General features: G+C 57.4%; 1 protein-coding gene across 1 annotated transcript in view; it reads right to left on the bottom strand.

Annotated features, from left to right (window-relative positions):
- KCNH6 (potassium voltage-gated channel subfamily H member 6) overlaps nucleotides 1–11829 on the bottom strand; it is a 29051-nt gene extending 17222 nt beyond the window's left edge. Inside the window, exons 1-3 of the mRNA XM_034070171.1 lie at nucleotides 11754–11829; nucleotides 8565–8795; nucleotides 491–646 (exon numbers count right to left, since the gene is read on the bottom strand). Coding sequence (XP_033926062.1) covers nucleotides 491–646; nucleotides 8565–8795; nucleotides 11754–11829 — 463 coding nt within the window. The remainder of the gene's footprint in view (nucleotides 1–490; nucleotides 647–8564; nucleotides 8796–11753) is intronic.
- Between the last annotated feature and the right edge of the window lie 4239 nt (nucleotides 11830–16068).

Here is a 16068-nt window from a genome sequence, read left to right as displayed (position 1 = left end):
GATCAGGTCTAATGTCTGCATCTCTGGGCATCCACTTCTGCTTGAGCACCTCACCACAGCTTCCCTTTGATCCAGGCTTCCCAAAGAAGGGAGATGGAATTTTCCACTCTCTCCAAAAGCCCCACAAAACTCCAGGATGAGTTTTGGAACAGATCAAAGCCAGGGCAGAGCCATCCCAGCACTATCATCCTTGTGCCATTCTCCTGCAGCGATGTACCCATAGCACAGCAGATGTCCCCTGGCCCTCCCACTGACCCCCCCCCCACGGGTCCTGTCCCATTCCAGCACCTCCTGCCTGCAGGCTGCAGGGGCACAGTGCCTCAAACATCCTTTTGTCACCCAGTTTTGGCTGGGTCCTTCCCCATGTAGAAACACAAACCTCTGCTCCAGCGCACGATGTGGGGCTCAGCCCCACGGTGCATCCTTCACCCCTTACGAGCTCCTTTGCAAGCCAAGGGATGGGGATACCCCTGCGGATGCCATCACCCACCTCTGTGCCAGCTCTGTGACAGGCGATGGTGCAGGCTGCGGCCGGTGCTCTTGGCAATGAGCTGCGCCAGGTCCTCGAAGTTGAGGATGAACATGATGACGACTCCTTCCTCGTTCTTCACCGGCACCACATCCACCAGGCAGCGGAAACAGGAGGCTGTGGAGCAGAGGCTGGATCAGGGGTTCTGCACAACCACCCCCCAGCACACAACAGCTTTAGGCCTTTAAAGCACTTGGGCTGCAATCCCTACTGATAGGGAGCAAAGGGTTTGGAAGCTGAGCCCTGGGAAAGAGCTGCATCTCTGCAGCATCCCAGCTCACACCCATCACATCTTGCCTTGGGTTGCTTCTGGTCCCAGTCATTTATATTGATGTACTTGAGAGCAGCAATTAAAAGCTGGTAATTAAGAACTCACAAAGTCTCAGGTACTGGTTTAACCTCATTAAGCATCCTGCTTGTAATCAGGCTGCAGCTAATTACCCTGAAATTACAGGTAGGTTTTGGGGATTGGCTTCAGCTGTCCTGGATGTGGGCAATGGGGTGAGCCTGACCCATGCCGCATCCCAGCACTGGGCACCACGATGTGGTGGGATCAGTGGGATGGCTCCCAAAGACATCCCCTAAAGGCACTGGCATGGAGTGGTCCATGGGGAAACTGAGGCATGGTGGCACATGGACTGGCTCAGTGTCCTGGGAATGAGGGGGACTGCATGGACACCTGCTCCAAGCCTCTGGAATCTTAGAATCATAGGATAGTTCAGGTTGGAAAGGACCTTAAGTTCATGCAGTTCCAACCCCCCGGCCCTAACTCCAACCAGTTCCGATGGGAGCAACCAGGTACCAGTGGCACAAAGCAAAGAACCTCCTCGCACAGCAGCTATTGCCCAGTGCGGATCCCTCATGTTGCTTTTCCCTGATCACCAGGGATTAGCGGCTCCATCCCGCTGCCATCCCGCTCCGGTGCTCTCACCATGGCTCCATATCAGCCTTCCTGCGTACAGTTTTAAGGAGCTCAGGGCCTCCTGTAATCAGGAGCAGATGGCCAGCATCGGGCAACTTCCAAAGCTGCCCTGACGTCAGGGATGTGCACATCCACACACACACACATGCACAAGAACGGGAAAGAAATGGATATGGGAAAATCTGTTTAAAGGGCCCGGGATTATTTCCTTCTTTCTTTATTTCATTGTTGTTCACCGCAGGGAAAGGAAATCCACTTAAATGTGTGAGCTGGGGAGGGGGGGGGGGGGGGGGATTCCAGCAGATAAAGCTGGTTTGGAGGGATGCACGGGCACAGGGTGGGGAGAAATGAGCCCTTTTCCCTCCCTTTCATAGAAACATGGAATGATTTGGGTTGGAAAAGGGCATTAAAGCTCATCTGGATCCAATCCCCTGCCACAAACCAGCTTGCTCCAAGCCCCTGTATCCAACCTGGCCTTGAGCACTGCCAGGGATGGGGCAGCCACAGCTTCTCTGGGCACCCTGTGCCAGCACCTCAGCACCCTCACAGGGAACAGCTTCCTCCTTATATCCAACCTGACCTTCCCCTGGTCCAGTCTGAACCCATCACCCCTTCTCCTATCCCTCCAGTCCCTGATGAAGAGTCCCTCACCAGCATCCTCGTAGTCCCCTTCAGATACTGGAAGGCTCCTGTGAGGTTTTTAGGGATCTAATAGGTGTGTGGTGTCCTTTAAGTGATGGGGAGTGAGGTGTCCTAAGGTGGTACCTGCCCAGTGGGATGATGCGGTGCTATCTCTGGGGTACTATGGCTCTGTGCATGTCTGTACCTGTGTGTGTGATGCTCGGTGGCACTGGATGCTTCCTGCTTTATTGTGTTATAAAATGAGCTATTCCCCCCCCCCCCCAAGTGACTCTGAAGCATCACCAACTTCCCAAGGACCTGCATCCCAGCATGGCTCATTGCCATGGGCAGCCATCAGTTCCATGGACTGGGAATCCTGACTTAGATGGCCTCATCCTGCTCATATGCTCTGCTCTGCTGCATCCCTTTCACTGCTTCACTTTTCCTTCGTAACCCCTCCATGGTGATGGGAAGGGATGGAATCTCATGGGATCCATGTCTGGAGGTGGTACACAAAGTGTTAATCCCTTGCCCATGCTGAACAGCTGAAAACTGGGCCCAGTTACAGCCTGGTTGGAGGGATATAAGGAGCAGCTGGGATGTGGTTTGGGCTGGGTTTGGGAGGCAGCTGGTGCCTGGTTTGATCCTGCAAATCTGAGAGGTGCTCAGCCTGAGTTATGGCCACTGCTGCACACCCCTGGGCTGATCCTTTCTTAAACAGAATAGAATAGACCTATGGAAGGGACCTGTAATGATGACCTGCCCAGTTCAGGGCTGTTAGTTTGGTGTGGGACTCTCCAAACCCAGGGGAATCACCCCAAAAGTGCTTCTGCCAGGCACAGCCCTGTGTGCCAGGAGCTTGGTGCCTTGCTCAGACCCGCATCCAGCATGGATGGCATCGAGGGGATGATGGAGCATCAGGTTATATAGAATCAGAGAATCTCAGACTGGGACCTTAAAGCTCGTCCAGTTGCAACCCCCTGATCAATGGGGATGGGAATGCCAAGCTTCCCCATTCCCCCCTCCCCCAGTTAAAACTGGGCACCCTGCTCCCATCCCCATTCCGCAGTCACTGTCCCCATCCATCTGCCTGTCTCTTCCCTTCAGCTGTTCTGCTCCATCCATCTAATTTTATCCAGCCGCCAAATGATCTCCTGGAGGAGCCCCGGGGGCATTCCCAACCTGCAGTGAGCTCTGTGGGGCTGCTGCATGGCCATGCGGTGGGAAACCCAGCCTGGGGCTGTGAACAGGGAGGGATGCAGCAGGGATGCAGCTTTGGAGGCTCCCCCAGCCAATGCCAGGGTGCTGAGGCACAGGGTGCCCAGAGAAGCTGCCCCATCCCTGTTCAAGGCCAGGATGGATGGGATTTGGAGCAAGGTGCTCCAGTGGAAGGTGTTGTACTGGGTGGAACTGGATGGTCCTTTTCCAACCCAAACCATTCCATGGGTCTATGCGATGGGTTTGCATGGGCTCATTCCCTAAACACCTGGGCTGGGTTTCATCTCCCCCAGGCTGAGCTTTGTGCTTCCCAACCCATCTTTGTCTTCTGACCTTGATAAAAGTGAGCATTTAATAACATTAAAGATGCCATCATCGGGGGCCCTCCCTCCCCGGCTCTGATCCGCGGTGGTTAATGCCTTTGTTGGGATCATCAGTATGAAACTAATCAAGAGGACACAGGGGTTTCCGAGAGCAGGACACAAACTGCATTGTTATGAATATTAAAATCGAGCTATTAATCTGCCCTCCGAGCTCTTCCTGAGTCCTTCCCTCCCCCCGGATGGGAGATTTAATCTGCAGGGTCTCATGGCACAGTGGTTAAATCTATAGTGGTATTACATAAAGGAGCAGAGGAGAGGGGCTGGGAAGGGCATGGGGACAAGGATGCAGATGGGGCTGCATGGCAAAGCCAGAGTGATGCTTGGGAGGGCCCAGCCTTGCTCCCTCTTGTCCAGGGTAAGATCAGTGTCAGGACTTCAATAGGAAGTGCAGATTGCTGGGAGAGCCTATAGCAAATCCTGGAGATGGGATGGAAAATGATGGGAGATGATGGCTGGTGGGAGATGGGGCACCCTTGGGGTCTGGTGTGCACAATGGGTGCTGGCCTCTCCCCAGACCCAGACAGGGCATCAGGAGACTGAAACCCACTGTGACACCAGACCAACCATTAATGGTCCTTGCAGCACATCCAAAGTGCTAAAATGACCTGAAGAAGGAATGGTGTGAGGATGGAGGGTATCCCCGTGAGGTGGTGAGCAGGGATCTCCCTGGTGAGAAGCAGGGGAATCCAGAGTTCTGGCTGGCTCCAGGTACCCACCAACAGCACAGCTTCAAGGAGGATGTCTCCAAGCACACTGGATGCAGATGGAAGGATGCTCCGATCCCCAGGAGCCAAAAGGGGCCCCGAATCAATACAGGGGGTTGGCAAAATGCAGCCTAATCTCCTTGGCACAGAGTGAGTGGCCACATCCAGACCCATGGTCCTTCCCTTCCTAAATCCCTGCCGGCTGCAGGAATTAGTCCAGCTTAGCGCAGGGCTGTGCAGCCAAAGCTGCATTGCTGACAGCAATTCCCAAGGCTGTCCTGTCACCCCAAGGGCCCTGTCCCCATGGCATATGGGGCCATTGGGAATGTAACAGCAGTGAGGATGGGGATGAAGAGATTTGAGTGGGGTTTTGTCTCTGCTGGGGAGGGATTCCATGGAAAAGCCTCCTGGGAAGCATCCAGGCGGTGCTGGGGATGCTCTGGGCCTGTCCCTCTATTCTTGGGACACCTGATCCAAGCACAAAGCATCCAAAGAGCAGAAGAGGATGGAAAACGTGTCCCTTCCAGCTTTGTGCCTCAATCGTGCTGTCCATGGGGCAATGGTGGTGCTGAGGGTGGCAGAATCAGCCCCACAGCTTGGGATGTCTGGGAGCAGACAGTTTGTCATTGCAGGGTGGGATGTTTATAAGTCCCAGTCTGGAGTTGGGCCATTGTGTGTGTCCTTATGGAGGTCACAGCCTGGCTCTGCTGAGCCTGGCCCTTAAAGGAACACAAAGCAAAGGGCCCCAGCTTGGCTTAAACCCACACGTTTGAACAAGCCAAGAGCTCAGGGCCGTGCTTCCCAGCAGGGGCATCCCCTCCATCCTGCCCTGTCTGCCCCATGGATGGACAGGGCTGGATGAATCCCTGCCTGCCTCAGCCAGGGCTTCCTGGCAGCGGTAACTGGAGTTGCTGTGCTATGGATGTGCCCTGTGCTGGGGACAAAAGGGATCTCTAAGGTCCCTTGCAATCTAAACCATTCCATGATTCCAGTCCCATGAGCCCTGCTGTCCCCTTTGGGTGCAGTGAACACCCAAACCTGTGCCTGCCTGCCCCACAACTGCCAGCTCAAGCATCCCAATCCCTCTGCATCCTCCCCCCCTCCTCCTCCTGGACCTCTGGGGGGAAAGCCCAGTTTATGGCACCAGTGTAATGAGTTTGCCAGCCTCATCCCCATCCCTAATCCCTGGCCCCAGTGGACCGGCACAAACTGCTCCATGGGCTCAGGGATGGAGCTGCTCCACCAGCTGCTCCGCCTGCCTTGGCCCCACATCTCCCCTTTCATATTCATAAGCACCACATTCATGCAGATTAAATGCTGCCAGCTGCTGCTCGGGCCATGCCAGCACCGTGGTACCCAGCACCTCCGGCCACCAGCCTCCAGTGGCTCCTGATGGTCACTTTGCTGCAAAGCACATCACCCTCAGGGGCTAAAACCCCATCCCTGCTTGTTGCCACCAGCCCCTTGGTGTCACCTCCTTGGGATGCTCAGCTCAGCCCTGGCCACAATGGGGAGCATATCCCTGGGGCTGGTGGCTGTGGATGCTCCTGATGATCCCATAATGACCCCCCAGCTGTGTAGCATCTTGTGAGGAAATTAACTTTTCCCTGATCTCCCGGCTTTGAGCAGGGGATTAGAGCCCACATGTGCCATGGCCGGGCTCTCCCCTCTGTCAGAGCCTGCTGTGGCAAGGAGGGACAACAGCCCTTGTTGTCCCACACTTGTACTTGCTTCTTGGCTCTGTTTTGGCTGCCCAGAGCTGGGCTCATTGTCAGCTCCCCTGTTATAATTAGCTGATGACACAAGGGATGAGGACAGAGCAGCAAGACACCCATCACCCACCATGCAGCATCCTGCTGTACCCAGACACCCAAGGCTGCCCCTTTCCCTTCCTCCATCCATCTCTTCATCCCTCTATCCCTCCATCCATCCATCCATCCATCCATCCATCCCACCAGCCGTGTGGGCTCTGATGGGTGGATTTGGGGTATAATACAGCCTCTGGCAAACAGAAAAGCAAGGAAACAACCCTGGGAGCTGCAGAGCCGGGAGTACCGCAGTAATAAACAGCAGGTTGAGGCTGGAGATTGGTGCTGCTGGCATGAAAAGGAGGACAGGCGGGTTCCGAGCCTCCGCTGGTTAATTAAGCAGCAGCTCCCTATAATGCAAAGGCCTTTTCTTTGCCGATAAGACCCATTTATAATGGGCTGAGCGGTCGCAGGCTGAGTGCTGGGGGGGAAACAATTGGAAAGCAGATTGCTGGTGGGGCTGGGGTTTAAAAATAGACACGAAGGGCTTGTTTCTGGCTTCAGTTTTCCCCTTTCTTGTTAATAAAGAAGAGAAGAAAGCGGCTCAGAGCTGCACCGAGTTTCCTGTGGCCTAGAGGAAGAGCAGGGCTCTGAGGAGAGCACTGAGCATCCCACCAGCCAGGTGGGAATGCTTCAAAGCAGGCTTTGGATCAGGCTCCCAGTGGAGCAGATGGATGGGGAAACTATCCTGAGGGAGGGGAAAGGGGCTGCACATGTCCTTGCTATGGCCATGCATCCACATTGGGATGGACCAGGAGAAAGGGATATACCCACTTCTCACGCTTCCTTGTGTGCTGGGCTCCAGTGCAAATCACAGCAGCCAAGTGGGGATGCACAACCAAGCCCTGGCCCCGCTTCACCTGGGAAGAGCCTCAATTGGGGAGGATGGGAGGAAAATCCCATGGGAAAGGCAGCCAGTGAGTGGTGTGATCCAGCCCTGCCACGTTAACTGTGCCGGTTAACACTCAGGGTGCTGCCAGAGGATAATTCCCGGGGCTGATACACTGGCACCTGGATGCCAGCCCAGGAGATAGGGTCTGGGAGGGAGGCCAGGACACCCGTGCCCCAGCTTGGAGATAGCGTGCTGGGCTGGCAGCCAGGGCTCCTGCCTTCTCCTTCCCTTGGCTTCCAGTTGTTTCTTCTCCATCCTGCCCCTGCAGGGTGCAGCCCCTTGCTCAGCCCATCATAGAGTGGGTTGGAAAGGACCTTAAGCTCATCCAGTTCCAAGCCCCTGCCAGGGACACCTCACCCTAGACCGTGTTGCCCAAGGCTCTGTCCAACCTGGCCTTGGGATGGGGCAATCACCTTTGGGCAACCTGTGTCAGGGCCTCACCACTGTCACTCCTCATCTCCAACCTAAACCTCCCGTTTCAGTTTTAAACCCATCCCCCCTTGTCCTTCAGTCCCTGATGAAGCCATGGGAAAGCTCCACAGGTTGGAAAAGGGGAATACTTCCTATGTTAACCTCTGTTGAGCACTGGATCTGCAATCCCCACCCCTGGGAGCTGTGGCCACTGCTGCTTTGCAGCATCAAGCACTACATATGTGTTTAACTTCCTGCTGCATTACCACTAATCACTTGTATGTGCCATCAAAGCTTCATTTTCATCTCAGCCTAATTCCATCTGTGCACGCACAGCCGCCTCCTGCTCACTGCAATGGCAGCTCCAAGGCCATCGCCTGCGCCTGCTTTTGGCAGGGATGAAGGGTCTGTCTCATCTTGTCTTGGAGCATAGACCAGGAAAACCATGCCCCAGCCTGGCTCCTCCATGGGCTTCCCACTGGATCCTCATTTGTGATACAGGGAGTGATGCCATTGAGGCTCCGGGAGCTCTGAGCCATCACCAAGGAGCTGTAAATGACCCCATTCCCAAATAATCTGACACTAACAGCTGAAGGGGGCTGCAAGGATGCATCAGCAGGGACTGCAGTGACAGGGCAATGGGTTCAAACTGAAACAGGGGAGATTTAGGTTGGGTATAAGGAAGCTGTTCCCTGTGAGGGTGCTGAGGCACTAGCACAGGGTGCCCAGAGAAGCTGTGGCTGCCCCATCCCTGGCAGTGCTCAAGGCCAGGTTGGACACAGGGGCTTGGAGCAGCTGCTCCAGTGGAAGGGGTCCCTGCCCAGGGCAGGGGTTGGGAATGGATGAGCTTTAAGTTCCCTTCCAACCCAAACCATGCTGGGATTCTATGAACAAACTCCATCACTTGAGGTCCCCATCATGGCAAAGATGATTCCATCCCAGTGACGGCCCCCGTGGACAAAGCAACACCCTGACAGTATCAAACCCCCTCCACACCCCCCCACCAGCTCCTGCACCCCAAGCCCAGGCCGGGTGACACCTCCCAGCCCCAGCTCACCCCGTCAAGCCCCTCTTACTGTCTTTGCGGTAGTAGAGGATCTCAAGCTTGCACTCCTCAGAGCCGAGCAGGGCCTGGGTGAGCTGTGCGATGGAGCTCTTGGTGGTGTCGGGGCCGGTGAGGAAGTCACAGGTACAGGGCTGCTGCATCACCTCCACACGGGAGTAACCAAACATCTCACAGAAGCCGTCATTGCAGTAGATGATGGCACAGTTCTCCATCTGGGCATTGGCGATGAGGAACTTGCGGTCTGCGGGGAGCCAGAGCACTGGGCTTAGGGAGACCCATAGGGATGAAGGGCAGCCCCATCGTTTTGGATGCTACCGACTGTGGGGCTTATACAGAGACACTGGGGAGTAGAGCTCCCCCTACCCCGCACTGCTCTTCCGAGAGGAGAAATTCCCCCAGTTTCCCCCATTTCATGTGAATTGGTGGCCATGGGGACCCAGAAGGGGATCCCCATTGAAGCCAGTTCCTGCTGGGGTTGGGCCAACCCACACAGCCTCATGCTTGCATGCGGGGACTCGCTGCTGTCTAATACATGGGCAATCTGTCCCCGGCTGGCACTGCAAGCACAGGGAAAAGCAGCAGAATTCATCTCTCCCCAGGAGCTCATCAGCAACCTGAGTGATCTCCGAGACTTCCCACCTGGCTCAGATGACTGAAGGCAAGGGGTGAGAGGAGGAGCGAGCTGAGGCTCAGCTCCATGGGGAGCCAGGTGAAACCCATCACATTAATGATTCTCCTCAGGTTTTCTAGGATAATCCTGCCCTTGGGCTGCAGCTGAAATCCAACCCCTGCTGGGCCCTGGCACTCAACAACGAAAGAGCTCAGGTGGAGGAGAGGGGAAACTGAGGCAGGGAGTGATGGCACTCCATCCCCTCCTGCTGCTGCAGCCACTGGGCTGGACTTGCTGGCATCCAGCTCACGTCATCCAGCCCAGACGGAGCCGCTTCCATCCTTATCCTGGGGGAGAGCCAGCCTGGAGCCTTGATTTGGTTCCATTTCCATTGATTTGGTTTCATTTTCATTGATTCCAGGGAATTCGGGGGGTGCTGGGCTGGGGAGGATCCTCCCTGGGACAGCTTTGCTGGGATGTGATTGCGGATGCTGATGTGATGGATGCTGTGCCCCCCCCCCCATCAGCATCTCCATCTCCTGGGCTGGGGCTGGAGGCAGGTCAGGGTCTGTCTGGAGGCTGCCTCCCAGCCCAGACCCCAATTAATCTCCTGGATTACCCAGGAATGGCATCTGCAGCCTGCCTGCTCCAGAGCTGCGCTCCAGCCGCATAGGGAATTCCACCCCAATGCGGGAGAACCCTCCCCATGCTGTGGCACCAGGATGAGGTGGGATGGGGGGACCCTTCCTCAGCACATCAGGGCTCTTCCTCGTGTCCCTGCATTGGCCCAGCCTCCCAGTAAACCACGGATGTGACCCCAGGGATGCTGCACTGAGGTCTCCTGCCTCATCCCAGCCTATGACATCCCTCTGAGGTGGGGAATTCCCACCCCAGCACCTTTCCCTCTCCCATACAGAGCTGACACTGGTGCTGCAAACAGCACAAACCACCCTGGCCAAATGTTTCCCAGCCTCCTCTTCCCGATCCTTCTCTATCTAAACTGCTCTGCCAGCTGGAAGGTGGCACAAGGAGGGGACCTTCCATCAAAGCCCTGCTATTGAGGGATGCTGTGAGTGTTTCCCCAGCCAGTGCCAGCACCAAGGGCTGGATCCAGGCTGGGCTGGTGCAGGACAGGATTTATGCGGCTGCAGGGAGCCAGAGCTGTCCTGGGGATGAGACCAGGGCCAGGATGGGAAGGAGCTGCAGTCAGGTCTCCTTGGGGGTATTGTCACCCCTGGTTTCCTTTCCAGCCCCATGGCACTGGGGCTCAGCACCAGCACTGGGAAGGAAGTATTGGGCCTCCCCCCCTGCACCCATGGGAGCTGCAGGAGGGGTGAAGCACGCATGGGAGCATGCTCTGCCCATGGTGGTGATGTGAAGGGGGGGTTGGTGTCTCCCTGCACTTTTCACACCATGAAGCTGCTGAGGGGAAGATGTTTGGGCAGAGCCTGACTGGTGCCTGCTATGACTGGCAGGGAGCAGGCAGAGTGCAGGCAGGGAGCAGGCAAGGCACAGGCACGATGCAGGCAGGGAGCTGGCAGGGATGTAGGCAGAGAACGGGCAGAGCACAGGCAGGATGCAGGCAGAGAGCAGGTACAGTGCAGTCAGGGAGCAGGCAGAGCACAGGCAGGGAGCAGGTAGTGAGCAGGCAAGAGCAGGCAGGGATGTAGGCAGGATGCAGGCAGAGCATAGGGAGCAGGCAAGGCTCAGGCAGGATGCAGGCAGCGATGTGAGCAGGGATGCAGGTAGGGATGTGGGCAGGGAGCAGGCAAGGCGCAGGCAGGATGCAGGCAGGGAGCAGGCAGGGATGCAGGGGCCTGGCTGCCGCCCCGCTGGCACCTCCACCCCGTGTTGCCCCTGCTGCTCCTCAGCCGCCGCTTCCCAGTGGGAACTGATAGGAAGCAGGGACAGTTTTTCTCGCTCCCGTCCCCAGGGTCACGTCACTCACAGCCGGGGCAGGAGCCATGGGACCCCCCCGCAAACCGCACACAGGAGGAATCCCACAGCGCACCCCCGAGCACAGCTTTTTGGGGTGCCCCCAGTGCTCCCCTTTCCATCCCCCCTGGCTGCATAGGGGGGACCCGACCCCACTGGGGTGCGCAGAGAGCGGGACCCCTATTCCCACCCCCCAAAGCTCTCCCCGATGCTCACGATGCCTTCACTCTCTTTGACGTGAAAACCAGCCCCCAAAATTCACATAAAGGGATCGCTCCGAGCAACAGCAAATGGCAACACCTCACTAGGGACGGCTGCCTGCGAGCAGCGCGGAGTTGAAGGCAAACAGGCAGCGAGCCCGGTAGGGCATTTGGACCCCCTAAAACCCCTGCCTGGGGACCCCCCCCCCAACTAAACCCGTGGGACCCCTTTCCCTTGCCCCACACTGTGTGTGGGGTGCGGATCCTCCCCCCCCCCCCGGGGTTGGGACCACTTTTTGCCCCCCCTTTGTCGCCCCGTCTGTAACCTCGGGGCTGTCGCCCACCCCCTCGGGGTCCCAGCGACGCTGCCCCCGGGGGCACCCTCCGGGGGCCCCGCTCTGCCCCTTCCGTGCCCCCCGGAGCCGGTGTGAGCCACGGGGGGTGCGGTACTCACTTTGCCCTTCAAATTTGCGGATGATGGTGTCCAGGTACGTGTTCTGAGGGGCCACATGGCCCCTTCGGACCGGCATCGCGTCGGGATGCGCCCAACTTCCCTCGGGAACGGCTCCGGAGCGGCTCGGCTCGGCCCCGCTCCGCCTCACCCCAGCGCTGCCCAAGCTCTGGAGCGGAGCCGGCCCGGGGCTCCCATGCTCCCGGTGGCCGGAAGGGGGAACCCCGCAGCCCGCCCCGCACAGCCCGGAGAGGATGAGGATGGGGCGGGGGGGATGGAGGGGGGGGGGGGGGGGGGGGGGGAAGAAGGGAGGATAAAGGGGGGAGGACCCCGTTGAAAGGGGGAGAAGGTAATGGAGTAAACTAACAAGAGGAGACATCCCCAAAGTGCTTAGTCACCGCTCCCCGGCCCGACGGAGCTCCGGGGAGCCCACAGCACCAACAGCTGCGCCCCCCGTACCCCCTTAGGACTCCCCGGTACCCCCTCGGTGTCCCGCAGCATCGGCCCCTCTGCCTTGGGGTGCCCCGGGGGCAACAGGCGGGTCCTGGGGGGCGAATGTGGGGTCCTTGAGGGGCTGGGACAGGGAATGTCGGGGGGGAATTTGGGGTCTGGGACAGGGGGTGTAAGGGGGGGATTTGGGAGGCTGGGACAGGGGGTGCTGGGGTCTGTGGGATGGGGGTGGTGAAGGAGGGTGCGGGTGAGGTGCAGGGGGTGGCAGAGGAGGGGGTGCAGGGGAGTCGGGGTGGGTGCAGAGGTGGAGGTGTAGAGGTGGTGTTGGGGGGGGTGCAAGGGTGCAGAAGCAGGGAGGGGGCGCTGAGGGGTGCGGGGTGTGAAGGGGGGGTGTAGCAGAAGAGATGCTGATAGGCACGGGGGGGGGGAGAGGGGGTGCAGGCCGGGGTGCCGGAGGGGGTCGGGTGCTGGAGGTGCTGGGGGGGTTTAGAGGGTGTTGGGGGGCGCTGGGAGTGCTCGGGGGTGCTGGGAGGTGTTGGAGGTACTGGGAGATGTGTGGGGGTGCTGGAGGGTGTTGGGGGGTTTTTGGGGTGCCTGGGGGTGTTGGGGGAGTGGGAGATATAGGGGTGTTGCAGGGTGTTGAGAGGTGCTGGGGGGTGTTAGAGGTTGTTGGGGGGTCTTTGGGGGTGCTGGGGGGTTTGGGGGTGTTGCTTGGTATCGGGGTATGATGGGGGTGGCTGGGGGGTGTTGGGGTGCTTGGGGGTGCTGGGATGTGCTGGGGACATTGGGGGTGTTGGGGGGTACCGAGATACCATGAGGGGTGCTTGGGGGGGGGGTGTCCGGGGTTCCGGGTGCCGCGGGCCGGACGGGACCCCGCTCCCGGCGCTGTCCACTCGCCGAGGTGCTGAAGGGGCGGGCGGGGGGCGGCTGCTATTGGGGGGGCTCTGTGGGCACGGAGGGTGCCGGGGTCCCGGCCCCACAGCAGGGCCCACGGGCTCGGTAGGACACAGGGGTCCGCTGGGTGCCCAGGTCTCTGCGTTCGGGGGGTCCCACAATGATGCTGCCCTGGTAGAGCAGCCCCAACCCCAGGTTCAACTCTTGCTCTGCCCATCTCTCCATGCCCGTTGGGGGTCAGAGCCAAGGGGAGCAGCTCCCTTTGCTTCCAGAGAAATCCCCTCTTCTCCCAGGCCCATTGCTAAGGACGGTGTCCACCAAGGGGCTTTCTATTATTACATTGGTATGCACGATTTTTCAGGCATGAAATTGGTCTAAGAGGATTATGGTCCATTATCATCAGCAGGAGTGTTTTGCTGGGAGTTTCAATTAATATTCCAGGGTACCTCAGCAATACACATGGGGACCAGGCCGTGCCCGTGGGGCACTCGACCCTCCTTGCCCGAGGTGCCTCCTATCAATGCAAGTGGCTGAGCAAAGGCAGGTGCCCCTTCAGCCCCATTTCAGAGCCCTGGTGCTGCTTTTATATCTGTCTCTCATAGAAGTCATCCTTCCCCAGTGGAGAGAAACTTGTTCTATTGTTGAAGCGGGTTGAAAAACCCATTATCTCCCCCCTTCTCCACCCTGAACAGTGCCTCTGCCATGATTTACTGCAATTCGTGGAGGATGTTTTGCTCTATATTACACAGATGCAGCTTAATAGCATGGGGGAGGGAGAGGGACAAGGAGTCCAGGCTCCTGCCTTCTCTGTTTTCTTGTTGATATACTGGGTGACTTGAGGGAGACAGCTCTGTGCTGCAATTTCCTCCCTGGAAAACAAGGGACGTTGGTCACTTGGCCTTGCGAAGCCACTCGGAGGCTCCTGGATGGCCACTTCTGCAAAGGGAAAGCAAAACTATGATTACTATAGCTAATATGAGTGTAATTGTGATGATTAATCAGCAAGCAGTCAGGATTTAAGGTTGGCCTCCTGCCCTCCTCTCATCCCATAAATCAGGCCGGGATGCTCATGGACACGTCACGTGGACACGGATGTGTCTGATGAGAAGGGCACGTGTGGGCTTCACCCCTCCTCAGCAGAGGGGATCATGGGGTCACCAATGGGCCTTTGGGCATGGGGAGGGACCCCCTGAAGAGTTGTCCTGCTCCGGGCATGGTGGTGGGACCACTTCATCCCCATTTCCCTGGTCAGGGACTCTCATCCCATTTCGTGGCTGATGGAAGAACCTCTCCCCCATTGAGCCCTCGCATATTGAGTTGTTTCATTCCCATTCAGGTTATTATTGACTAAGCTCCAGTTCCTCCCATGGCTCTTCCAGCCACAAGGATGCCCGTCCATGCCCTGCCCTCCTTGGAGCACTTTATGCCCAGACTTCTTTCAATTCCTTGGGTCTTAAGCATATGCTTGCAGTTAATCCTGTGCTTACATTTATCCCAAGTAGGAAGAATTGGGGTGTTTGGGCAAATTCTGCTGTTCGAGGAAGCTCCCTCTAATTCAGCTGAGCAGTAAATCCTCTCTCCCTACCCTGTTCTCTTCCTCCTCCTCCTCCTCCCCCCTTGCTCAGTTCTTTCTTCTCTTCCTCCTCCTCCTCCTCCTCCTCGAGTGTTTTATTCCATTCCCCTTCTTTCCATCCTCTCCCGACCCTGGGGAATCAGTGGGAAGCCACTCAATTTCCAGGACAAAGGAGACCTGGGTGTTTCCCAAGGGTATCCTCCCCCTCCCTGCTCCTGCAGCACCAGAACGATCATCTCCGCAGGGAATCATCACCCACCTGGTGAGGGGCAGGTTCAGCCAGGAGATGGGCTGCGGGTTTGGGGTGGGAGATGTGGGATGGAGAGGACAGGATCCACCTGAATCCCGGCTGACACTTGTCGGGAGGGATGTTTGCCAACGGGGAGACGGTGTTTTTCCACATGGCTGAATTACAGCCACACGGCAAATACAGCCGGCGCTGGAGAGATGGGCTCGCACCATCCCCATGGTATTCCCAGACAGGCTCCAGTGTCCTGGCTCCCTGGCACGGTGCATGCCCCTGCTTTGCCCCTCACTTTTGGAAGATGCTCCAGTGATGTGGCAGGAGGGAGGAACCAGGTCTGTAGCTGGATTCTGCAGGGGAAGGATGCTCCTGGTTCCCACCACTACAAATCCTGATGTATTTTCCCACTTTTTCACCTCTACACTCTTTGTTTGCTCACTATAAAGAAACACACCCAAAAGAAGCACCGTTAATTGCACTGCCCAAATTAACCCTCATTAGCCTGGGCTTTCCACCACAGCATCCCTATGGGAGGCTGCAAACATGGGAGGGACACGATGACATTAAACCAGGGACGTTGTTTCCCATTAAAAGCCACTTCCCACTTGGAAGTGGCAGGAAAAGGTGAAGGACTCAGCTGTAGGATGAGACACATGGCAGCTACACCAGCATCTTCACTGCTCAGAGGGGGAAACTGAGGCATGGTTCATCCTTGGGAATGGGATGAGCAGGTGGCTGCAATGAGTCATGGAGATGCTGCAGGATATGCCAGGAAGGGCAGGATGCAGAGGAGCCAAGTGCCAAGCTTTTGGCCCATCATTTGGGTCTGCAGCGCTGTCAATTCACTCCCCATGACCTGCAGGGCCTCAATGGGGACAGTCCCTACCAGCACGGGGACACAGGCAGAGCCTGTGCCGGGTCCTGCTGCCGAGGCAGCCTAAGGATGCAGATGGAGGGATGCTGCCAATGGAGGGTGGGGTGTCTGTTCACCCTTACAGTAAAGAACTTCTTATATCTAACCTAAACTTCCCCTGTTTAAGTTTAAACCCATCACCACTTGTTCTATCGCTACAATAGGCTGGATCCCTTGGTAGGGAATTCTGGCTAAGCCATGGGGCTGGGGGGAGTCTGAGCTTGCTTTGGTTATGTGTGTGTGT

Source organism: Melopsittacus undulatus, chromosome 17, assembly GCF_012275295.1.
Source record: "Melopsittacus undulatus isolate bMelUnd1 chromosome 17, bMelUnd1.mat.Z, whole genome shotgun sequence".
Classification (NCBI taxonomy): Eukaryota; Metazoa; Chordata; class Aves; order Psittaciformes; family Psittaculidae; genus Melopsittacus; species Melopsittacus undulatus.
This window is presented reverse-complemented; position numbering and strand designations above follow the sequence as displayed.